The sequence below is a fragment of the Nyctereutes procyonoides genome, unplaced genomic scaffold, assembly GCF_905146905.1.
Source record: "Nyctereutes procyonoides isolate TBG_1078 unplaced genomic scaffold, NYPRO_anot_genome, whole genome shotgun sequence".
Classification (NCBI taxonomy): domain Eukaryota; kingdom Metazoa; phylum Chordata; class Mammalia; order Carnivora; family Canidae; genus Nyctereutes; species Nyctereutes procyonoides.
The window spans coordinates 18,293,199-18,318,313 of record NW_026575147.1 but is presented as its reverse complement, the minus strand read 5'-3'; the positions used below and the strand labels follow the sequence as shown (position 1 = coordinate 18,318,313).

The window sequence follows — 25,115 nt, the reverse complement described above, 5'->3', positions numbered from 1 at the left end:
TGAATAAATAAATAAAAAGTTAAGAAAAAAAGAAATGAATGTAATAGATCAGGTGAAAGATTGTAACTTGAACTGGAATGGAGAGAAGTAGATGGATTTAAGATATATTTGGAAATAGACATAAAAGGGTTTGCTGATGATTTTATGTGAGGAGTAAAGAATTATGAATGACTGCTTGTGTCTGATCTGAGAAGCAGGTGGTTGGACCTATATCATTTATGGAGATTTGATGTGGGGGAAATTCAGAAGGTAAGTTCGAAGTGCCTGCAAGAATCTCACAAAGCAGTGTTATGGTGCCAGTTGACTGAAAATCTAGATGTCCTTCAAAAAGGCAGAGAGTGAGATAGAAATCCTAGAGCTATTAGCAGCCAGATGATGACTGGATGACTTAGAAGAATAGGCAAAAGGCCTGGGACCAAGTCAAGGGCCTGTTTGCATGATGATGGGAAGGACTGAAAGCAAGGGGAGAGATTAGTAATGCAGGAAGGGGATCGGAGGTATAATCACAAGACCAGTAACTTCATTCTATGTGGCCCTAGTCTGTCTTTATTGGCAAATTCAGTAATTAAGTCAGCGTGTAATGTGAACATGGGATATGGTGATGCAGAGAATGGTCACACTCCATATTCATTGCTACCATGTATCTTCTCACTAAAACGTATGTACATTCCTTGCAGGCAAGTACCATACCTTCCTTAGATTCCCCTAAGCCCAGCACAGGGCAGGATATGAAGTAGATGCTCAGCGCTTCTTGATTAAGTGGTAGTAAGACTTTTTATAAAGGTCCTTGCTGAGACCATGAACTCCATTACACAATGCTATAGATCCTTTCTTTCCTGGGCCAAGTGATGCCTGGTTCTTTCTATGGATATGATCCCTGTATTTCCTTACTGGTATTATTACACTTTTAGGTAGCAATGATTATATTTTAAATGCCTTTCTTGCAGGCACTAAGAACAAGGATGAAGAGAATTCTAGGTATTCTTCAGCTTCATCAACAAGGAAAAAACAAACTAATCTTCACGGCAGCATGTTGACATTTCAAAACTGGCATTTAATTATTTACATACCTTAGTATAATCAAAGGTGCATATACACTTGTATAAATAAATCTGTGTGTGTGTGTAAAAATTCTTAATAGCATAAGTACTGACAGCTAGAATAAAGAACTTCACCAGAGCCTGGGAGAACTTTTGCAGTTGGAGAACAAAATAAATCACAGTAATCCATGATTCCCTGTAACCAAGTACATTTGGATTGAAGGCAGTGGTGATGTCTCAGTCTCTAGCAAAGTGCTAGGCTCTGCTCGGCTGCATTTGACACTAAGAACCAAGAAGCCAGAAGCCTGTGCTCCAGAGCTCTTACAGCACCACTGAGAGCAGAATACTCCTGCTTGGATCAGATTGATGTGTGAGGATGGGCAGGAGTCTCCAGGGAAAGAAGCTCACAGAGGGTTTCTGTATGAGAAGTGGGGAAAGAAAGCTTCGTGAAGCTTGGTAAAGATGAGAAATAGACACAAGTTCCCAGGGGTCTTTAACAGAAAGAACTTGGGCTGCAGAAAAAAAAAAAAAAAGATTCTTAAAAACATCAATCCATCCTGACCATTAACTAAGCAGACACTGAATAACATTGAGATTTGTAACTGCCTTCTGTCCTCAACTCTAGCTCCAGACACTGGGGAAAGGAAGTGGGTGGCCAGCATAGAGCTGTGAGCACGCTGTGCTGTACGGTAGGAAGAACCAAACTTCCCAGAGCCGAGCACCATCCCAGTCCTGTCCTGTCCCTGTCTCCCCACCACAGCAAAGACCTGCACTTTGCTGGGGCTGGATTTTTTCAAGCTGTTCTTTGGAACCTCGGGGTCCTTCATAATTGCTTTGGGCTCTGAGGGAGTATTTTGCAAGGAGAAATTGAGTTCTTGTGTGTTTGGTGAAATAGCTGCATTTTTCCATGCTTTAAATATGTGTAAGGAAATAATTTCTGAATCTTCTCTTTATCTTCTCTGTGATCATATACTCACCTTCTTCCTCTAGTAGCACCGGTTGCCAAGCACAACTGAGCACTGAGCCAGAAAGTTAAGAGTGTGGACGCCTGTAAGCAGAAAACAGATCACGCCTCTTACAGTAAACCAGATAAAGAGCCATGTTAAAGAGAGAGATCATTTTTATTCCTCTGGTCCTCATAGCATACCTTCTTTTTAACTTAGTTTATTATTTAACTCCCTCCAACATAAAATGTTTGGCCACAGACTGTTTTCTGTGCTTTACAAACTGTTTGCTATAGAGGTGTTGTGAGAATTTTACCACCAAATTAAGATGCTGTGACTTGGTGACTTTGAACAATTACTGGTCTGGGTTGGAGAAAAGAATGTGGCGGTAAGGCTCAAGTTCTTTAAACACAGAAAATACAACTCAATTTAATGTTTTTTAAAGCAAAAGAGATGAGTTTGTGAGCTGAAGGATTTTGCCAGTGACTTTCCTGCGTTCTCCCCCCCACCCCCAGCCTGTCTCCCACACCACAGTACCCTCCTCCTGCTGAACTGCCAAGATGATCACTCAAATCCCTCCCTTAAAACGTTGTTGAATTTCAGGCTCCTAGGGGGGCCACACCCAGCTCCCTGTGACCTCTCTCCCTCTGCTCATTTATTACCCCACCTCCTTTATAGTACCCTTCCAGTTTCCTGGCCTTTACTGTGCCTTTACCGCGCCCACTTCCTCTGTTTAAATGCCTGCCACCTGCCTTCCACCCAGGAAAAATCATCTTCCCGTTGAGGCTTCGTGGCACCTTCCTTTCTGGCCTTCGGCCCTTTGAGCCATCACCACAGCAACGACCGGACTGCACTGTCATGATCAATTCATGCACCTGTTTCCTCATCCCAGCCTCAGCACAGTTCCAGACACACAGTAGGTGCTCCCTAGGTGGTAGCTGCTGAGGAAATGAGTCCTTGTGTTGAATACAGCTTCCCTGTCCTTTCAGCACTTTGAAAGTTCTCAGAAAAGGAAAAGGAAACGACTAGAGACCATTTAAAAGGAACACAACCACCACCCTACCTGGGGTACCCCCCTGCCACTGGGGAAAAGGAAGAAGAAGAGTGAGGCCAAGAGCCCAGCACCGCTGTGGAGGTGCTGTGATTTCTCTAGTTTACAATAGCCAGGGCTGGCTACATGACCTGGGGGGGGGGGGTGAAAAATGGAAATGTGGGGTCCCCTGTCCAGATTATTGAGAACTTAAGCAGCCCAAGCCTCAGCCCAGGGCAGCTACACAGGTCACATGTAGCCATGGAAGCTGGCCCTGGTGACAGCAGGAGAGTAGGGAGGCTGGGAAAAATTTTGGATCAATTTTTTTTTCTAAGAGTAGCTTTAAAATCTGTAAAAATTTGTTTTAGAATTTCTATTTTCTCACACCTCACAAGACCCCTACAGTAACTTATTTTCATTTAGAAGTACAGATTTTCTCAAAATTTTTTTTATTTCACTTTGCTTTAGGAAAAACAACACAAACTCTCTTAGTCCTTAAGAAATAATGCTATATCACCCACACCCCACCACTTAACCCCTGAAATGAAGTGAACACATCATTATTGCATTTCCTTCACTCAGTCCCCCAATTTGGGGGAGACTGGCTGGGCTTTCACAGGGTTATGTTAACAAGAAATATCTTTATCAACCTTTTGCTAATTTTTAAAAATTAGTTCTCGACATAGGAGTATCAAGTCTCTCAAATGTGACTTTATTTCACAGCATTCTTAGTAAATTAGAAACTGTTCTGTTTAGACCCCAAATGAACTCAGTTTCTCAGATATCATCATGATGAAATGTTGTTGGTATCTGCTGACAATGTAAATGAATGATTTATGAAGGGGTCTTTTCAAAACTCAACTTCGGGGCAGTGGACAGCTCATTCGCACTGCTGCGTGCTGTCCAGCAGGGGGCCGAGCGAGCAGCGCCACATCCCCAGCTTTTCCCAGCAGGGGCCACCGTGCCGCTAGAGCTGGCTCTGGGCTCCCTCCGAGGGCCAGTAGGACAGGGACCACAGCGCTGTCAGGTGCAGCCGGGAGCAGGGCCACCCAGAAGCCAGTCCAGTGGACAGATGCCAGGGCCCAACCTTCCTTGGTTGGGGCTCGCATCTCACGTTCCCCGTGCTTAGATGTTTCCCTGCTCACTTCCATAAACTTCGAAGCCAGAGAACTGAGGAATGAGAACCGAGGAATACCGCTAAATTTATGGAACAAAACACTCATTTTACTCTCCTAACATAAAATGTTCACCACACAGGGCCATCTGAATAGACCCGATTGTGCCTGAATTCTTAAACTTGAGCTCAGCTTTCCCATCGGCAAAGGAGATGATTACACCACGTACCGTTTAGGCCCTCCAAAGATTAGCAGGAGCACACACGTGGAGGTGACTGGTGGGCGAGGTGCCGCAGCAGTCATCTCACTTTTGTTGCCTGGGGCTCTTGTGTTTCTGAGATGACAGGGCAGCCAACAGTGGAAGAGAAATTGGCTCTCAAACACACGTATCACAGAAACCGTCACAGTCACAGGAAGGACTCTGACTGTAGAGCGCCAGCAGAGCCCAATTTGTACCAGTTTGTCTGCAGATGACTCTGCACCTGCTGCTCCTCCCTTCTTCTCTCACCTGTGAACAAACACACCCAGACGCCCACTCAGCTAAAACCACCTAGGACATGAAGAAATACACACACCAGGGCAAATTCAAGTGCAGAGAGACACACATGGCTTGCAGGATGCACACTGCCGCGCTGAGGGCACGAGTGGTGGGCAATGAGCCGTGCCCAGACTGAATGGGGCCACAGTGGGGACGCCGGCAGGCAGCGAGGCAGGGGACACCCCCACAGGCTGGGGAAAACCCCGGCTCACAGGCACAGTGGTCATGTTTTACCTTAGGAAGATTCAGGGACACTTCAGAGCTTCTGCAAATGAGTGAAAATATACCCTTGGCCTGAATTGCTTCACACCATTTAACTGGCTCTCCCAGAAATTCCTGGTAGAGACCATTCATTACCCCGAGAGGTAAATTTCAGCACCGGGGGCCAGGGTTGCTCTTCTGCCCACCACTAGGCTTCACAACAGAGACAGGACTGGTCCCGGGACAAATCTTCGAGTGGTTCTTCCTCAACCACCCAGAGAAGATGCTCCACCTGGGCAGGCACTTCTGCAGGCTTCCCCTCACCTTCATCCACCCGCTGGGACACAAAGCCACTGTGTTCCTTGGGTCGTGTGGCAGCTACCACGCCCAGTACTAAGCAGACCGGAACTGAAATGAACACAAAAGGCTATTCAATTTTGTAAGAAACAATATATTTTATTTTTCTGACACCACAGCTCTGGTGAGTGGTTTTGTACCAAATTTAATGGAGGTTACACAGAACGTTTTACGCATGGGAGGGGAGGGAAGGGAGGAACCACAGAATTAAAAACAAAAACAAAATCCTGGATAGCTTTTAGCATCTGTTCCACTCCCACATTGATAAAATTCACTTGGGAATTCCTAATAAAAGGAGAACAGAAAACAAGGTGGGGAGGGGAGGGCGTGTTGGGGAAGAGAAAGGGAAAAGCAGCCCACCGAGCATCCCAAACACAGGCCTTTCCCTCCCGGAGCCGGAGCCGGGCCTGGACGACACCTGGCCTGGAAGGCGAGGCTTCCTAGATTTACTTCCCCCAAGTAACACCGGGTATTGCAGCTGCCAAAGGGAAAGAAGAGGAAAGCAGAGGTCATCCTCGGTGGCGGTGGTGGGCAGGCTGTGGGGGGAAGGAAACACTCAACCAAGGGGAGAGGGAGAGGGAGGGAAGAGAGAAAAATGTGAAGGTGGGTTTGCAGACTGGGAGAGACAGACAAGTGCGGGGAGCACTCGAACTGAAAAACAAACGTCCTAAGTTTCATTATTTTTAAAAAGAAAAATCTCCCCCCTCCCCCCACCCCTCGCTGAACTTAGTTCCTTTTTTTGTGCTTTTCATTAATACTCTGCTCTGAGGTCGTAGTTTGGTTTTTTTTTTTTTTTTCTATACACTGGAGTTGAAAGAAAATAGTCCAAAGGTCAGAAGATGGATTCTCCACCTAAAGTAAACAGCCCAGCATTCCTGTTCTCCTCTTGTCCCAAAGACTAAAGTCTCTGCTAAAATCCCTTTTACAATATAGTACAGTACACAAAAAAATAAAGCCCAAAGCAAAAAACAAAACCAGAAAAGAATCCTGGGAGAAGCCAGTCCAAAGGACGTAAACATACAGAGAACGGTGCAACACATGACCGATGGCAATTCTCAAAGCACAGCTACAGATTCCCAAAAGTAGGTGCCATCACAGGATACCCAAGTCCACAAAAATAATTTTTAAAAAATAAATCTTAAAAAAAACACACCTGTTGATTAAATGAATCATTTGTTTTCAGGTAAATCCATACATTCTCAAGTTCCCCCCTCCCCCAAAGCAGCCCTCGGGTCTCTGTTCTCCTATTGCATGACCAACGGTGTTCCTGGAACTCCCTCAAAGCAGCTCACAGGACCTGGAATCTCATCTTGACAAGGATCGGCACATCCAATCTTAGCAGCTTAAAACATCATGTTTCCTGGGTTGCCAGGTCCTTGGCTAAATCCACCCATGCCCACGTCAGCGGCCATGCCCCGGGGCCTCATCTGTGGGGGGATCATGATGTTCTGTTGGGGTCCCATCATGCCCTGCATGGACATCATCATGCCTGGAGAGCCCACAGGCCCAGGGTGGGTGTAGAGCCCAGCAGGCCCCCGATCCTTGCCAGGAATCATGCCCACGGCAGCAGCTGGGTTGCTCATCAGGGTGGGCTGGCCAGGCATTGTAGATTGTGCTGGTGACATCATCCGATGGTGCGGTCCCATCATGCCTTGCTGGAGAAAGGCTGGTGGTCTCATTGGGTTGTGGCCAGGCATGGATGGGGCTGTCCCGAGAGGGATATCCGGAGTTCCCACTGGCCCTGGACCTCCCATGCCAGGTAATGCCAGTCCCATTCTGGGCGCTTGTTCACCTATCATCCCCTGCATGTGCGAAAACCCAGGTCCGGGGCCCTGGGGCTGTTTACGGCCTGGGACTTCCCCTCGAGGGAAATACTGCAGTGTCTGGCTGGGCTTCTCCGATGGAATAATGCGAGACAGATCAAACTCCGGTATTCCAGTGGCTCCGGGTCGGATGACCTCCTGCAGATCTGGGTCTGTAAACACCGAAGGCATGCTGTTCCCCAGGACAGCGAAGGAGTCGGGACCCCCGGGGCCTCCAGGCTTGCAAAGTGCTGCATCTGCTGAACTCTGGGGCAGGGTGCTGGGGCGGCCGAGGGGGCCTTCCCCTGGGAAACCCATGCCTCCTGGGAAGTTGCCCTGCCCCCCGCTGGGGCCATTGTGAGGGAACGGAACCTGCTGTGGAGGAGACTGTACTGGAGGGAAGCCCTGGGGGAAACCCATCCGTCCTTGAGGTACCATTGGAGGCTCCTGGGACCCGTGGCCCATGATAGGATTGTGTGACATCAAGCCGGGCCCCATCGGGACCCCGTGAGGAGGTATGTTGGGTCCCATGGCATTCGGAGAGGGCATCTGATTGGAGTGAGAAAGTGGCTGGGTCATTCCCATTGGGCTGAGGGTTGGCATCGGAACCACAGGGTTTGGACCTGAAATTCGAGGATTCTGTGTATTAATGCCCATTCCTAGAAAAATAAAGATATCAAAGGAATCACCTTAACCAAGAGCAGCTTTAGAAAGACTATCATAAACCCAATTAACAACAACAAGATCATTGTGTATCAAATGTGCAAGGGGCTCTGCTGGGAAAACATACAACACGAAATCCCTGCCCTCAGCGAGATTGAAATACATTTTGGAGCATACAGGCCAACAGCCCTACAAGAGGATATATTCTGAGTCTTAAACTCAGACTACATATGTTGTAAACCTTACAACGTAAGGGTATGTAGAAAATACCCAGGAAGAAAGTCTGTGTGAAAAGTCACAAATTAATATAGGCAAATCAATTCAGCCTTCTTCATGGATGGCATGGAACACAGATGAAACGAATTTGTCTGAATCACTTAGGAAGGGTCCTCTTTGGACAGAGAGGATTAGCCCTACAAATCCAAGAATCAGAAATACGGCAACATGCCGGTTCTACTATAGTCCCTAAGCCATTTAAGGAGTTGGTGTCTCTACAGAATAACCACCAGGTATGGTGAGGATGGTGCTAGGAAACAGGCTGTGCCCTGTCTGAAATCCTGTGGCTGCTTAGTGGTTGGAGGCAGCCCTTCCAGAAAAACACTTGAGAATTAAAGACACTCCGATCTGCATGTTAAAAAGAAACACCTCTCAGTATTTTTCCAGGAGGACCCCCACTGTCCTCCCACCCCCTCAAAAGGGAAAAAAGTACCCATCCAGGTACACAGAAGCATCAGAACTTCTTTGAGGAAACTGTAAGAATCCTAAGGAAACCTGCTTTCTAACAAACACACTGAATCAAATGAATACAAAATTGTTCACGTTCTCTTCCTCTAGTTAAGACACTTGATTCTACTGACGGTACTTCCCAGCGTGTGAGGCTTCCATCCATTGGGGGTCTGCAGCCGGCTGAAAAGCATGCGAGAATTCTCTCTTTTGTCTAACACTCGCTCAGTATCCTAGCTTCCTGATTTCTTACCTGGCATATTATTCATTGATGGCAAGTTGGGAGAACGTGCTGGAGGGGAGTCGTCATCGGAGCTGGCCACAGTCTTGATGGCGTCGTGGTATAAAGGGGTAGAACTGGGCATTGCAAACTTGGACATTCGAGACATCATAATAGACAGCGGGTTCTGGGAAAGGGTTGGCTCTGGAGGCATAGTGTAAGGTGTACTAGAGGGAAGACTTCCAGGGATGTTCACGGAGGCAGACTGGCTGGCTGTGGGGGGTGGGGGGCCGCCTACAAGAAAGCAAAATAAAACAAGAATGGGCAGGAAATTAGATACCTCTTAAAGGCTATCAGGCCTATGATTATGAACTAGCAAGGCCAAGAATGAGATGGATGAACAGGACAGTGTTATTAGACCCAGAGCACAAATCATCAGTCTTCTGGTCAAGCTGTGTGTGTGTGCAGAGGGGTGACCAGTGTGATAGGGATGCAATGCACCAGAAGACGTGAAAACACACACACCAAGAATGCAGTAGAGACAGAACCTCAAGCTTGGGAAGGGCATGGTGTAGGGACAACTATTTCACTGAAAAGAATGCAAAATAAGCAGATCTCTCCCTTGCTGATCATGATTCAGAATTCCACTCAGGTATTTAAGACGCCGTGGAGCCGGCCCAGCGACTCAACCCCAGGTGCTAACTGCATCACCCTACACACGCTCTTGATTAATTTCCACAACCACAACGTCTGCACTGAGAAGTTCTGAGGAGGCTGGTTCTACTGTACTGCTCTTGTGATCCGCTACCCAACTGGGAGAGAGACGCTTCAGCTGCCTGGGATACATCTTCTATCTTATTCTGAGTCTAGTTTTTCTCAAGCAGAGACCACATGGACCTAGTATTTATACCCCGACGCTCATCTTCCACTGACCACCTCCGGCCCCATTCACAAAACCACCATCATTAGCCAGAGCTTCCCCCAGGAGGAAGAAAATGCTGAGAAATTGCAGCTGATCTGTGAAAACAGCAGTCTACCAAGGAGGTTTTTGGTAACTGTCTCTGTGGTCAGCATGTATTTATGAGAACCACTAAAGTCTTTCAACAGCCTCCCTTCTGCTAGGATTATACTCAGGGCCTGTGGACACGAGGGCAGCCCCCTTCAAGTGTCCAGGTCTAGTATTGAAAGAAGTCATATTTACCCACTGTCCGAAGCATTTTACTTCACCAACCCACGTGCACTGTGCAAATGTAAATTATTCTGTGGAGTTACACATGTGTCCCATTCTCCCTCTTCCTCTGAACAGTCCTACCTGACAAACACATTCTGCACTAAGAGCTGTGTGTCTCTGCCAGGATTGGATACTTAGTGCGTAACCCCGCGGAAGCACGAATCACGCACCTGGCCACAGATACGTCCGTCTCGGCAAAGGCCACCTCCTCCGGTTGCATAATCAAATTAGGACACCAGTTTTCTTAAAGTACATAAATGAGGCTTTTGCAATCTCCGGCTACAAGGTGCAACTGCTGTGAGGACGCAAGCATACTGACCTGACTCTACACTGCCCAGCATGGCTGGGGAGGCCATGGTGAGGGGTGCTTTATGGTTTGGAGGGATCCCGGGACTCTGAAGGGGAGGTTTTGGAGAGGAGGTCCATCCAGGTGACGGGGCAGGAAGTGATGGAGACTTGAGGTGAACAGGCGAAGCAGCAGCAGACCCCAAGACAGGGGGGGACTTAATGGAAGCAGCAGCAGCTGGGCCCGCCAGCATGCCTGCCAGCTGCGATGGAGTCTGGGGGGACTTGAGGTTCCCCGAGGGTGAGCCCAGCATTGGTGACTGGACTTGGCGCATCGTGGGAGATTTCAGAGGGTTAATGCCTGGGGAATGTACCTGGCTGCCTGCCACAGATATATCCAAGGGCTTCCGCCCCAGGCCACGCTGAACTGGAGGAGCTGTGTTGAGGCTAGTGGGGTTACTGGAAGGGTTGAGAGGTAGTGGTGGCATATGACTGAGCCGGCTGTTAGTCCTTTGGTCGGGCCCAAGTGGTTCTCTGAGATTCCGCAAGCCACTGTTGCTGCCTGGACCCTGAGACATGGGAAGGAATGGTCTAGGGCCCATGCCGTACTCTTGCTGGGGGTGCTCACCAAATGGCAGGGGCACCATCTTCTGCTGAGTGGGCAGCAGGTCTGTGCCACTTGGGCGTAATTTCATCATCTCCTCAGGGCCTGCCCCAGCCTCTCTCATCTTCTGAGGTATCATCTGAGGGTTGGATCCCATGCTGACGTTTAGACTGACATCTCCCTTCATCCCACTAGGAACCATCCCAAACTCAAGTTCCCGACCAGGGCCCATCTGTGGGGGCATTCCTTTCGGAAAGTCACCCCTGGAGGGACTCAGAGGGCCCTCAACGGGTATTCGAGGGAAAATGGGATTACTCCCAGGTTCCATGTGTCGCTGGGAGCCTGGGATCATTCTATTCATCTCCATGCTGGGCCTGCTGCTTTCCATGCTCATCCCGGGGGGAGACCCAGCTGCTTCTCTGCCAGCTGCTGTTGAAACATCTCTTCGGACAATCCTTGGGGGTTTGGGAAGCGTTCCCCTCGACCTGGACCACTGAAGACACCCTGGCCAGGTGGGAAGTTTCGACCATCTGTAATTTTTGGCACATCGTCTGGCCAACTGACTCCAGAAAGACCTGGTCTAGATGCTGGGTTGGGGACATTCGGCCCCTCCATTTCCGAGTTTATCATTCCTGCAAATCCAGGGAGGCGCATCTGGCTCCCTGGCATGTTGGGATGGGGAGCCATGCCCCTTGGGGGCAGAGAGTGGGGTATGTTGATCCCATCGGCAAAGGGTTCCGCGCCCCCTGGCCCTGGCCCCCAGCCTTCGCTTGGGGCCATCTGGTATGGAGGAGGAGGCCCTCGGACCACGCCCCGAGGCCCATGCTGATGGACCATCATGTCCTGGAGGGAGCACTGCTGCACGACCACTTGCTCCTGCTTCCTCCTCTTTTCCTCGTAGAACTCCTGCTGCAGTTTCAGCCAAGCTATCTGCTCGGGGGTCATATGGTCCAAGTGGTCAGGTCCCATGGGCCCAGACTGGGAGTTCATGGAAGGTGGAACCATTTCATCTGGAGAAAAGGGCACATCTCTATGTCCTTGAGGGCCAAATGGAGCTCCCACATCTGTCCGGGGCCCAGGTCCCTTCCCTAGGCTTTGGGATTGAGCCATCATGGCCTGTATTGGCCCTTCTGGTTTTTTCTGAGGTCCATCTAATACCCCAGTGTTCTGCTGGGGTCCCCCACTTTGTCCTCCTGTGAATTCTTTCTCATCGGGGAAAAGCATCCGTTGGATGTCTCGGAGCGTTTGTAAGGAGCGCTCCCGGTGCTCCAGCTGCTCCTGAGACAGCCCGTCGGGGTTCTCTCCCAGCGTGGGGGGCTCTCCACTGGACACTGGAGGAGGCGGAGGGGCTTTGGGATCTGCTGAAGAGCTACTGCTCCCTTGGGACACAGGGGTCACTGCTCGGTTATTGGGTGTCGAGTTTGGCCCGGTACCATCTGGGGGCAGTGGAGTAGAGCTGGCAGGACTGCCTACAGAAGGGATCAGTTTGTTTTCTACACCAGGACTATCCCGGTCCAGGGGACGTGGGGGTGCAGCAGGCTTGGGTGCTGGTGCCGGAATGGGTGGAGTAGGCTGCAGTCTGGTATTCTGGGAAGAATTCTGGTCCTGGCTGGCCGGAGCTGGGGGCTGTTGTGGGAGGGTTTTCGGATCATTCCGAAGGGCAGATATCTGTGTGTTCTGAAGATAAACAAGATTTTAAAAATCATTGGTAAATGGTATGGAAAGGCAATTAAAAAAAGCAAGACATGTTATAAAGGATTTGTCCCAGTTCACATAAATCTACTCTGACATTTGCTGCAGAAACTGCCCATGTACAACCCCAGTCTGGACATGGAGACGTTCTGATTTTTTTCTTCCACTTTCCTGTCAAATGGCATCGTCTTTCCCTTGCTGAAGATTATGTTTCAATAACTTCATAAGCATGCCAGGGGAGAGCCACTCTGCCAAAGTGAATATATTCGAGTATCTATTTCGAGGAACAGGTTTGATATCACATGTCTACTGTGTATTTCTGATTCAAAGAGAGATTAGTTTCTTGGTATGTGGGAGGCTGTACCTAACACCCTTCTTTTCCCCGAAAGTACAACTAGGTATATAGGCTCCTCATTGTCAGTCAAGAGGTCTGATGTTTTCAGCTGCAAGGGAATATACTTGTCACTTACAGCTCTGTACTCTAGCAGCCAGAGGAAGCAGGGAAGGCTACGCCGTTTCAGTGAGAGTCTCCTCTGACATGGTGACTAGCACAGTACTCCTCTCCTTGAGTTTCCAGGGGGCCTGATAGCTCTGGTTTCTGTTTTCAGTTTGTGATCACTGATTCCATATTCGATAAGAACTTGTACATTAACTGTAGTAAGATAATCCGTAAGCAGGAAGCGTCTGTGGGGAAATCTGAGGCTATCTAGCCCACGGTGTCTCTTGATCTGTTCTTTCCAATAGACAGCAGACTGCCCTTTTTATAGGTCAGATGACAGCCTCATTATTATTTACTAAGTACCGACGCTACACTAAGTCCTGGGTGAAAGCACATGCACCTGCGGTGACACGGATGCTGTCTGCGTGCGGAAGAAGGATGTGTACCCTGGGTCTAAACTCTGGCACTGCTGGCGGTGCCCAAGTCGGGGGTACTGCAGAAGCACAGAGGGGCCCAGCCTACAAACCCCATCTCGGGGATCTTTCGCCAGCCTCCAGCTAGCCGCATGTACCCTCCTTTGGGTGTTCCTTTGTTCCTACTTGCTCACTTAATCCTGTCTGTATTTCCAAACCCCTGAGGCTCTTCCTTACCTCCCCACTTGTCTCTGGAAGGCTTTCCTGTGTGCAAATTTGTACACGAATCATGTGCATCGAACAGTCTGTGTTGCATAAACACAAAGACTATCTTCACGTGTTCTGTTCTGTGAATATGTATATAAATGTTTCATTCACAGGTACCCGTGCACATATGTCTGCACACAGAGACTGGGGTGGGAAGGCTGGCTGAACCTGCATGACTCCATATGCTCAACATGTCTCCCATGTCCCTGACTCCCGTACTGCAGTGGGGAGGTCACTTTCATTTTCCTCCTGGTGCCATTTTAGGTTTGGTTTTGTTGGCCAGGTTCAGTTGGTCGGTTAGTTTGGGATGGGCACCGACTTCGTGTCATGTGACCAGGATAGAAGTAGTAGTTTGGTGCCACCCTTTTGATTTGAGATTTGGAGCAATGGTCGTTGGATTATTCCCAATTCCATCCTTAACACCACTTCTGACTCATTTCAGCACCAGAGAAGGTAGAGATGCAAACCCTAATAAGATCTGCTGCCAAGTCAATGAAATACTGGTTGGCATTACAATGTATCCTGTGCATCCTGGGATGATAAAAGTTTTAAATATTATGTATATATGTGTATAAAATATTTAAGCGTAAACTAAGAAATATATACATTTTAAATATCATGTACATCCATCCTCCTCCCTTCTTGAATAGCAGAGGTATACGAAGAATGTGAAATGCCTTTTTAAGTCTAGGAAAACCCAAGCTCTGCTATGTCAATGGAGAGGGACTTTGTTGATCCATGACAAAGACAAAAATGTCACTGTTTTATCTTGACTTGTCATTTGACTCATTTATTGTCACTTAACTTTTCCCACATCGAATACTACACCCAGTACTAGTACTAGATTTTATGCTTCCTGAAAGCAAGGTCTGTGTCTTGAACCTCTTAGTGTCCCAGCAGCATTTGGCAGGATGCCCTGACAATGCCAGTCACAGAAACAACTTTTGGTTCCATGTGGAACGCTACATGGATTCAAGCAACCACTGCACGTTTTTTCTAACGTGGCTTATGGTAGGTACTTAAGTTCCAGACAGGAGACACAATAACATTTATTGGAATTTTGGAAATATCAAGCAATTAAAAGTATTTAATGGTCCTCTCACTTTGAAGTAAGGAAGAATCATTTTGAAAGTCACTGAGACTCTAATTAGCAGATTAGCAGCATGTACTCCAGTACGGAGGCTTGAGTCATTCCTCTTCTGCTCTGCAACTAACTCAAGAGCATTTGTTAGCTGTTAAAAACCTGCCCTGTACACATGGTTTGAATTCAGATTTCCCCAGGGATGGCTACATGAAAGAAATCGGACATCTCCTCATATACCTCCTGTTTTATCCTGTGTCCTTCTCTCCTAGTAATCCCTCAGTTTACCTGCTTGCTAAAGGAAAGGCCAGTACAGCATGATCTGCCTGAAACCACATAATACCACAAGTAGGTCAAATGCCCGGGATGCAGCTTACACCATCGAGACTACCTCCCACCTTTATGGGCACTGGAAAGCCTTTAAACCACACTCCACTTCCAAAATGGCTTACCAGAGGGGCTGTGCTTCGTTCTGTCTTGCTGTTAGAGATGTTCTGGATGTGGAAAGAGACGATAGTTTCAACCTGGCCTTTCAACACAGCTTCTGCGGCTCTGCAGAGACAAGAGAGATGCACACACTAGGATTTGCTTCTACTCCACTACCTGTAATTGCAAAACACTTTAACCCCAGAGTGAACTTGTAAGTGCGGAAAGGAAGGTGGTTCTGTGCAGAGAGCCATCAGAAATGTTGAGTAAGCATCAAGAAACACAAATTTTCACTATTTGTGTCTATCATTTACCATCAGACTTCTGGAATCTAATGATAACTATTAGCAAAATCTCAAAAGAGGCATTAAAAAATCCCAAGATTTTCTCCTTCCAACCAATACACTGTGGTAGGTGTTTTATAGAATCCTAGTTCAAAACCCCAACATGAAAAGCAAACGTGAACTCTCTCAACACATAATAATAAACTAAAGCTGTGGAAATTCACTCTGTCTGTATGTAGGGTACATTCACATTTTGTAGAAATTAAATAAGCAAAAAAAATCTGCTGACCCATCCATCAGAAACATAGGTACCAAAACATTCACAGTAGTTACCTCTATTCCAGACATATTTCTCTTTTTAGTTATTTATATTTTCTAATCATTCTAAGACAGACACAAGTATTACTTGTGTTATTTAAAAGAGAATGCTAAATTAGAGAAAAGTGTCTACTGTGTAATCAATCTCTTTTATGTTTAAAAAAGATCTGTACCTTACAAGCACAAAAACCTTCTGGAAGGAAAGCCAAAGAAGTATCATCAGTGGTTGCCTCTGGGGAGAGAGGGTCAAAGGTTTTGTATTTTATTTTATTTTACCCCTTTCTGTACTGTTAACTTCAAGTGATATAACACATGTGGGGGAAAAAAGGATTAACCTTCAGTGGGAATAAGAACTCAGGCGTCCAAACACACAAGCCCTGCCAACAGCAAGACCCAGCTGTGAACTTACTTATTGGCCATCTCAGTAGAAAACACATACACCACTTTGGCGGGAGTCTTCTGAGCAGGTGTGGGCTCTGGGGCAGTAGTCTGGCCATGGGAGGGGGTGGAAGACCTGGGGGCTGGAGCATTGGATGGGGTCATCGAGTGTGGTGTGTGCTGGGAATCCTGGGACTTTATGTGGTCAGCAGAATTACATTCTAAAAGAATGAGAAGAGTGGTGTCAGAGAAAGGAAAAAGCTGCTTCTGCCAGCATTTACAGCACCACAACACAAACCCACCTTGAGAATTTTAAGGAGGAAGCACCTTGCTAAGAGAAAACCTCTTCAACTCATAAAAATTCCAAAACGCTTCTCCCAAAATGACAAAATTACTAAGCACTAAGCACTCTTTCCCTCCACCTCCTTACTTGTCTATTATGCACCCTTCAGACATTAGCACAAGTGTCCCTCCTTCCTGGAAACCTTTTTGGAACCTCTTGGACTAGATGCCCCAGTGAGTTGAAACCACAGCCTCCAAATCCTCTTATTTCAGCATTTATCACATTTTATCATAATTGTTTAATGATCTGCAGTCCGGGTTCACTCAAATTCTTGGGGATGGCAGCTGCATCTTGTGACCATGGTCCCCTACTGCGCAGCATAGTGCTGGCACTCATGGCAGGCCTCCCACAAATACCTGAGGATGGAAGGAAAGATGGGGGAGCAATCACCCACGTTCTTACTTCTAATGTGGGCTGGCAGGAAGGAGTGGGGGGGGGGTCAAACTTCCACCCCTGGAATGCGACTTCATACTCTGGCCATAATTAAGGTTTCTGGTTTTCTACTAGGAGGGAAAACAACTGAAGCCACAGTCGTTGGCCCCATATTCCTCCTGGCTAGCTCTATTTTGGTGCCTCCCCCGTTTCTACCACATGTCACCCCTTGTTTCTGCCACACGGGAATCAGCTGTGACAGACCCACACTACTGCCAGGGCTTCCTCTCATGCCTAGTGGCAAAGTGGTAACCAGAGAGAACCCCAGTCTCACAGAGTTCAACTGACAGAGGAGAATAAGAGATGCCGGGAAAACTGCTCCAGTGTAGGCCCCTGGCATAGACAAACGGGAGCTCGAGACTGAAGGAGAAACAGCACAGAAGCCAGAAACATCCCCAAGAACGTGGTGAGGACTGAGAGACATCCTGCCATCACCCCCGGAACATGTGCATCCTGAAGGGCAAGAACTCTTCCATGAGGCAGTCCCAGACCATTCTTCAGGGAGTGGGAAAACAAGAGGAAGCAGTTCCACCCTAACAAGCTGCGACAACTCCTGAACCTGGTACCTACTCTCCCCACTCGGCTGCTCTGAGGCTCTCCAGCATCCACCAATGTCAGAGGCCTTCCCTCGGGAATAGCTACTTCCCTCTGAGTCTCAAAGATCTTATAGACATACCTTTAATGTCAGAGTCATCGTTTGGAGTCCCAGGATCTCTCTGATCAAAGGAGTCGGCGGAAATACTTCGCTCCCTTTTCCCCTTGCCCTTGGCACCATTTCCAGCCCCATTCTTCAGCCCCATGCTCCCACCTGGGCCGGGGAGTGCTTTAGGGGTATGGCCCCCACTCCTGGAGTCACAGGGGGATGGCTGGGATTGGCTGGCTGAGCCCCCCTGTTTACCCTGATTGGAGAATTTGGAATCCAGCTGGGGGTTTCCAGATGGGGACATCACTGTAGGAGGACGGACCATCACCTCCTGCTTTGACTTAGGGCTACTAAAAGAGACAAATAACAAAGGGAGATCAGATGCCGGATGCAGCTGGTCTGCCCAAATCAGGGAGAAGCAGTTTCTAGAGTAGGTCAAGGAGATGCAAAGGACTGAGGGACCACCCCACCTTTCACCTCAGTCACTTCCTTGATCCCTCCATCCCCGCTCTCATCTTGTAGCTGACAGAGAGGAGGATCAGGCCTGCCTGGGCTGGGGAATCCTACAGTCACGTGGGGACCCATCTCTAGGGCTTCTGTCAGTAAAGGACAATGGTCTCTATGTACATAGAGAACTCACTCTCACACTAAGAGTAGCTCAGAGTAAACAAACAGGCATCGTTAAGATCAAAACACTACCCACCCCGGCTGATGACAGGGAACAACTGTAATGGGAGTCTAGCTTCCCTGCTGGAAAATACGGGCAGGACCCAGAGAGCATGAGAGGAAACCTGCTGGTGAGTGGAGGGTTAGGGAAACCCTGCCGGATGTGAATCCCTCCAACAAGCAGTATTGTGAACCAGAGCACATACACTAACTGGAACCCCACAGGATGAGGAAAAAATTCTTTAAAAAATATCAATTTGGGGGCACCTGGGTGGCTCAGTCAGTTAAGTGTCTGTCTTCAGCTCAGGTCATGATCCTGGGGTCCTGGGATTAGGCCCTAAGTTGGGCTCCCTGCTCAGCAGAGAGTCTGCTTCTCCCTCTGCCCCTCCCCCTGCTCATGCTTTCTCTCCCTCTGTTTCTCTTTAAAAATAGGGGCACCTGGATGGCTGAGTGTCTGCTGTTGGTTCAGGGCATGATCCTGGAGTTCTGGGTTGAGTCTCGCATTGGGCTCTCCCTGCAGGGAGCTTGCTTCTCCCTCTGCCTATGTCTCTGCCTCTCTTTCTCTGTGTCTCTCATGAATAAACAAAATCTTCAAAAAATACATATCAATTTAAGTACTGTGGAACACAGGAAAACACTTCACAGCGGGGGACTAGGGGCTGGTCCTTTCGTCCTAAGACCCAAGGCCTTGTCACCATCCCAGGCCTTGGTTTAGTACATCGTATTGGGTGGGCTCTAAGGTCCTTTCCTCTGTGCTTTGGGAGGGAGGTGGTGGTAAAGAAGCACAGTCAAAGAGCAGCTGGCAAAAGAATAACAATAGAAAACTCTAACAGAAAGTCTGATTGCACTGTGGCCCGTTTACTATTCTAACACTATTTACTTCTCTGTTTTCTCTTCCTTTTCCCACTTGGGTCCACTTGCTTCCGCTTGAACACACTGTTCCCTCAGTGAGAGTTCGAGGTCCACTATGACAATCCCCAAGGGGCAGCTGGGTAGGCCCCAGCGCTTACCTCTGTGTGTTTCCTGACGGGGAGTTCCTCACTTTAGGGTTACTGGAATGCATTGATTGAAATCCTGAGCTTGCAGTCACAAACAGGGATGGGCTCACCGAGTTCCTCTCGGGCAGCAACAGAAGCAGCTGCTCAGGGCAGTGGCAGCGGCCCGCTGCTTGTTGGGCGCTTCCCTTAGCGCTGGCCACCTGTATGCCTTTTTCCTCTTTGTTTTTCTTTGCTGTGGAAGTGGGTCCTTTCCCCTTGCAGCTCCAGCATTCTCTGGGTGTGTGCCTCCTGCTGCCAAAGGAAAATCTCGCATCTCCAGGGCACACTACGGGAAAAGGCCACCCAAAAAGGGTTGGGAGCAAAAACACAAAAGACACAAAACACCCTTACAACAGGATCAAAGTTAAAGTACTAGCCAACTCGAGGATGTGGCAGATAGATCACTCCTCAGCTTCCAACAGGGTTAAGGGAGCAGCGATATTCATGCTCTGGCGCTCAGGCAGCTGAAGAGTGACAAGATTTTCTGCCAAGCACTTGAGCCTCCCACCAAGTATCATGTACCAGGCGTTTGTAAGCACATGAGAAAAACATTTTATCTTCAGGCACACATTCTCCCTTACATTTCTCTACTTTCAAATACAAACCCGTCAAAAACTTGAGTTTTTCTTTTTTCAAAACGATGCTTTGCAACCAAAGGGTACTACTCCAAATCCAAAGCAACTGTCTGGTGTTTCACCTCCGATGGGAAACGATGGCACTGAAATGTAACAAACCCATCCTGATTCCCAACCATGAAACAAATTAATCTGTGTTTACATTCTCAGGGCCTCAGGATGGAGAGACGTTGGAGGAGGTACTCCTGAAACCAGCTATCGAGCCAATACCAAATACAATCAGTTCTGCCCCCTGACTTCCATGATCTTTCTATTAAATTATGCCAAGGATGTGTCTTGAGCTCTCACTGTTTAATGACAGGGACCACAGGCATGGGTAAGCATGGGAATGATCCATAATGCTGAAGGTAAAAGAACAGCTTCGAAAGCTAAGATATTTTTTGAGCCAATTTGCAAGGCTAATTCAACGCATAAAGGTCAAGAAAATACTCTGAAACCTAGCCAGAGAACAAATGAGAAAGCCCTTTACTTAAGGAAGCCTAAACTAGTTCAGGGAAAACCAAGGTACAATTTCAGTCACTGCTCCTTCCAGGGAAGTTCCCAATAGGGTTTTCTGGTGACCACAGTCTCCTCAACTCCCTCCTCTCCTCCTGTGATCTTGCTGCTAGGGTATGGGGCTGAAGGAAGAAGATGCCAGATGCAGGATTAGTTAGTGCCTGAAGAACCAAAGGGAATTAGAAGTAGCTCAGGTGTTCCAGCTTATATATAGGCACTTTGAGAGGCTCCAGGACTGGACAAAGGAGAGTAGTTCTAGTCCAGGTTTTGGCACTGAGCAGGATCACTGCCAAGCGTGAAATGTCCATTTCTTCATTGGAAAGTGCAATAGTCCCAGCTATTTAACCTGAGCCGCTGAAAGGAATTGGTGGAGGTTCTTGGTACACACGATTGCATTTTTTTCTTTTTAAATGAAGAAGTCAGGAAAAAGAACTAGAATAAAATGTTACAGAATGTTTCTATGCCGACCTTAGGAGAAAACATCCTAAAAAACATTTTGGTCTTGATTATACTTAAGGTTGTATTTTCATCCCCCACCACCTTCAGCTTTTTTTTTTTCTCCAGTTTAAACTATAAAATTGATTGCAGTTGTCAAATTTGACAGACGTGATCATACACAATTTTGTGACCTCTCACCAAACATCAGCAAACACTGGTAAAATAGAAGTAGCAAATGAATCTTGCATGGACAAAGCCATCAGAAAACATTTATATCAGGAACAGAAAAGCAGTTACCACCTAGATAGTCCCCTTCTATAACTTCTGGCACTTTCTGTCTGCATCACACATTCGAGCACTCGATCATATGGCATACTGAATAGTCCTATGTGTTATGTTTCATCTCCCTATGAAGACTATGTTCTTTGAAGACAAGAATCCTGTTTTAAAGTTCTTTGGCAAAAAAAAAAAAGTCTTTGGCTTGTCTCTAATACTCAGCATGATGTACTAAGATGTGTTTGGACCCTCTGTGACTTACTCAAGCTTCTCCCAGAACGGAAACACCTGGCATTTGTGTTGCACTCTTTTTCCAAAGGAACTCAAAACCTATTACAAATACCAAATCACCTCAATCTGCCAGGCATTTCTGAAGAGTCAGGAAAAATGATTATTTCTAATAATACTGTGAGCATGTAACACTTGTATTTCAAAGTACTCCTACAGACAGTTTCTTATTCTCGAAAGTTGCTCAACCTGGAGCAACAGGCATTTTACAGATGAATGGACAGAGTGCATATGACTGGTGTGTGTGGCTTCTCTGAGGTTTTGCCATTGGCTCTCCCTGACTCTGCTCTTCCTCGAAGCTACCTCTTCATCATAACTTTATGGGTGGAGAGAGAGCACGGAAGGCTAAAACAAGCATGCGGACTCAGTGATGACAGGGAACAAGATGCAGGGTTTTCAAAAGATCCAGGGGAGTTGCTGAACTAAGTCACCCTTGCCTTAGCCTTGGCTGAGAAAAAAAAAAAAAATCCACCGAGTGTCTTATCATATATTTCCAAAGATTAGAATTAGGCTCCTCCATTTGCAGGGTGGTACTCACCTGTTTATCCAAAGGTTGGAAAAGCTGTTCCACAGAAGATGCTTCATTACAGCCACAGAGAGATTTTTTCCTCCCATATAAAGAAATCTCCTAACTTTAAGATCTACTTATTCAATGTTTCTCCCTTTTCTTCTTAGATCTTATTTAACATTCTTCCGAAGTAGGTGTCAGGCACTCTTTTAAGCACTGTCTGTGCATACTAAACTCACAGACCACAATGCCACTCTCCCCACTTGAGAGATGAGGAAACTGGGCCTCAGAAGTATTTAGCTGTTTGCCGGAGCACAAGGTGGATCACACCTGAGTTAGCCATACCCCAGTAAGTGGGAGAGCTGGCACTGGGCCAGGTGCCCTGGCTGTGCTCGTCATCACTCTGTCTGGCACCTTTCAGGATGGGGACTTGGTAGACAAGGGGAACCAGTGCACAAAATATAGTGCTTGGCAGCAGAGCATGAACATGAGGGTTAACTATGACTATGATGACTACTACTCTCTAGCCAGCACACTGGCTCATCTTGCTGAATGTTATTTCATATCTTATTCATCTCCAACTGTCCCCTTCTTGCCTTTCCTCCCCTTTCTCAATGCATGGTCTTGCCCAGGACTTAACAAGAAGTCACCAGGCAGGATGTGACATGCTCACCACCAAATGTGCCAACCTATTTTCAGAGTACCTATCCTCTCCTTCTTCTCTATTCCTGAACTAGAAAAAACAGCCCAGTTTTCCTCAAAGGTCAGCCTACCACGTGTGGTCTAGGTCCCATCCCTTCCAGCTTTCTGAGAGCTCTCACTCTGTCCTTTGGCTTTCCCTGCTCTCTCCTGCGTATTTCCAATCACCACTCAGACATGTGGTAGTCTCTTCCAGCATTGAAAAAATAAAAACAAACCCAAAATTACAGGAAAACAAAATCTAGCCCTAGCATGTTATTCTTCCCTTTCAGAGCCAGGTTTCTCCACAGGGTTAACAAGACACATGGTCTTCACTTCCTTCCTTGCCATTCACCCTTTCACCGTTTTAAACCAACTTCCATCCCCAGATCCCTACCCAAATCACAGAAACCACTATTGGTTAAGGTCACCACTGGCCACTGTTCTAACCTCACCTTACTCCATCTCTTAGTCTGCTGGCCAATGGCTTCCTTCTTGAACACTCCTCTCTCTGTTTCCATGGTGCTGCACTTTCCTAAATGTCCTCCCGCGTCGCCAAATCACTCTGTCTGCCCCCTGTGCCAGCCCCTTGCCTACTCAAGCTCCACGACTCAGAGGTCCTCAGGACTCAATCCTGGGACCTCTTCTCTTCTCATCCCATATGCTCTCTCCAAGCCAACAACTTCCAATTCCCATTCCCAGCTCAGTTTCTGCCCTGCAGACCTGCACACACAGATGCCGCCTTGACATCTCCCTAGAAGTCTCAAACTTAAACAAGATGGGAGGGGAGTTCTTCATCTCCAGACAAATACTCCTTCGGTCCTCCACACCGTAGAAAATGGCACCTCCACCCACCCACGTGCTCATGCAGCAAACACAGGAGTTTTCTGGACAAGTCCCTCCTTCACCTCAACCCTCCGTATTGAGTTTGAATATTTTTGCCAAATGAATGGAATCTTGGCTTCAGAATTTCTGCTTCAGAAAGGCGAGGCGGGGACCAAGAGTGGTTTGGTCAGCCCTGTCTTCCCAGTATTACTGTAGCACCTGGCACAGGGAATTTGCTTATAAAATCTCTCTTGAATAAAAGTTGAAGCTTTTCCCCAAGATCATCTTTCTAAACCAGCCAGGTTCCCTAATGCTACTATCTGTCAAGCTACTCACCAAAACCCCAAGGGTCACGATACTGCAGTGCTCATCCTGGAGGTGAGGAGTGGGAGGAGTCCAGGAACCCCTTTCTCAAAGGTGCCCTCACCTGCATGAGGATAAGGAAAAAAAACTTATAAATGGATTTTTAAAAAATCAACTATATGTCTTATTACTGAATAGCTTAAGGAAAGAACAGATTTCCTATGTATTCTAGAATGCTAGATTAAGAAGCAGTTGTCATCTCCCATGTAAAGGGAATCAACTTCCAATTTTTAATGAGTATATCATCCAATCTGGAGACATCTCGAGGCCCATGTGATTTTCCCTCCTCCCCAGCAAAATGTTTTACTTTCAGAGACTGGGAAATACGAAGGGCAAAGAAAATCAATGTTTCTACTTTTTAAATTTCTGGGCATTTAGTAGGAAAAAAAAACCCCTCACACATTTGCTTCTGCCCATTCTTAATTAGTACAGAGAACTGGAGCTGACTGGGAAGGAAAAAGAGACAAAAGTGCAGATGTGCTGTTGAATTCACAGGGTGAACTCAGTTGCAGTCCTCCCTACCCGAAACCATAACCCCACACAGCAAGCACTCAGCAAGGAAATGTATTTTCACATGCTTTGGGGAGAACTTGGGGCTGAACAACCTGACCAGATGATTTCCTGTGATTCAGTACCTACTGTGTGCAAAACGCTATGTTGAACGGGGCTGGATAAGTCAATAAAACAAGCTACTGGTCAAGCGGGACAAATTCTAACACTGGTCCTTGTGAAACAGAATTATATCACTGACCCCCTTTGCTCAGATTTTATAGTTTTGAAATTGCAAGGAAGAACCAAGTTCCAGATTGTCCTAAAGCCAAATTATTTTGGAATCTTTAAAAGGAAACTCTATATGGTTGCCACAAAGTTGTAAATAAATTCACAATTAATCTGACCAGGCTCAGAATCACTTCTATGAGTCCAATTTCAATTGCTCCAATCATCCTTTCCCACTTTCCTGCTCTAAGAAGTTTATTGCAACGATGTCATGTTTAACAAAGTTCATTTCTATGCTATGACCACTACTCCATAAAAGGCAGAGTATCAAACTTAGAATGTAGAACTAAAAGGCCACAGGATTCCAAACCGAGCTCATTCTTAACTTCTGGCACGCCAACTCCTAACAGGCTTCCTCTCAGCAAAAGTACACAAGAGAAAGAACCAACCTTTCCCCAACATGTGGAGAAAAGAAAACTGTATGATGAGCATGTGCATGCACAGAAAGCCTGGGTCTCTACAAAATACTAAAGGATGTTTTCACACGCAAGGGTCGAAATGCCTCTATTGTCCTTGGGGCTAACAAGTCTTTAGGCAACCAAGTAACTTATATCAAACTAAAGAGTCTTGACAAAAGCATTCAAAAATGAATTTCTATCATTTAAAATAATGGCCATCCAAAGTAAAAAAAAAAAAATTTAAGATCTTGTTTATTTATTC

At 47.0% G+C, this 25,115-nt stretch overlaps 2 protein-coding genes across 3 annotated transcripts in view; both read right to left on the bottom strand.

Annotated features, from left to right (window-relative positions):
- Positions 1-5,141: 5,141 nt before the first annotated feature.
- Positions 5,142-19,250, bottom strand: BCL9 (BCL9 transcription coactivator). The gene is given in 8 exon segments (XM_055312399.1): positions 5,142-7,686; positions 8,667-8,927; positions 10,184-11,158; positions 11,161-12,430; positions 15,098-15,197; positions 16,083-16,272; positions 17,503-17,819; positions 19,146-19,250. Coding segments are annotated over 8 exon segments (4,284 nt in total). The 5' UTR covers positions 19,199-19,250; the 3' UTR covers positions 5,142-6,568.
- LOC129501346 (uncharacterized) overlaps positions 19,240-25,115 on the bottom strand; it is a 71,127-nt gene continuing 65,251 nt past the window's right edge. Inside the window, exons 3-4 of one of the 2 annotated variants that reach the window (XM_055312400.1) lie at positions 23,652-23,742; positions 19,240-19,458 (exon numbers count right to left, since the gene is read on the bottom strand). In XM_055312400.1, the coding sequence (XP_055168375.1) occupies positions 19,240-19,446 (207 nt within the window). In that variant the 5' untranslated portion in view covers positions 19,447-19,458; positions 23,652-23,742. Of the gene's footprint in view, positions 23,743-25,115 lie in introns of both variants that reach the window. The other variant, XM_055312401.1, reaches the window with a different exon arrangement.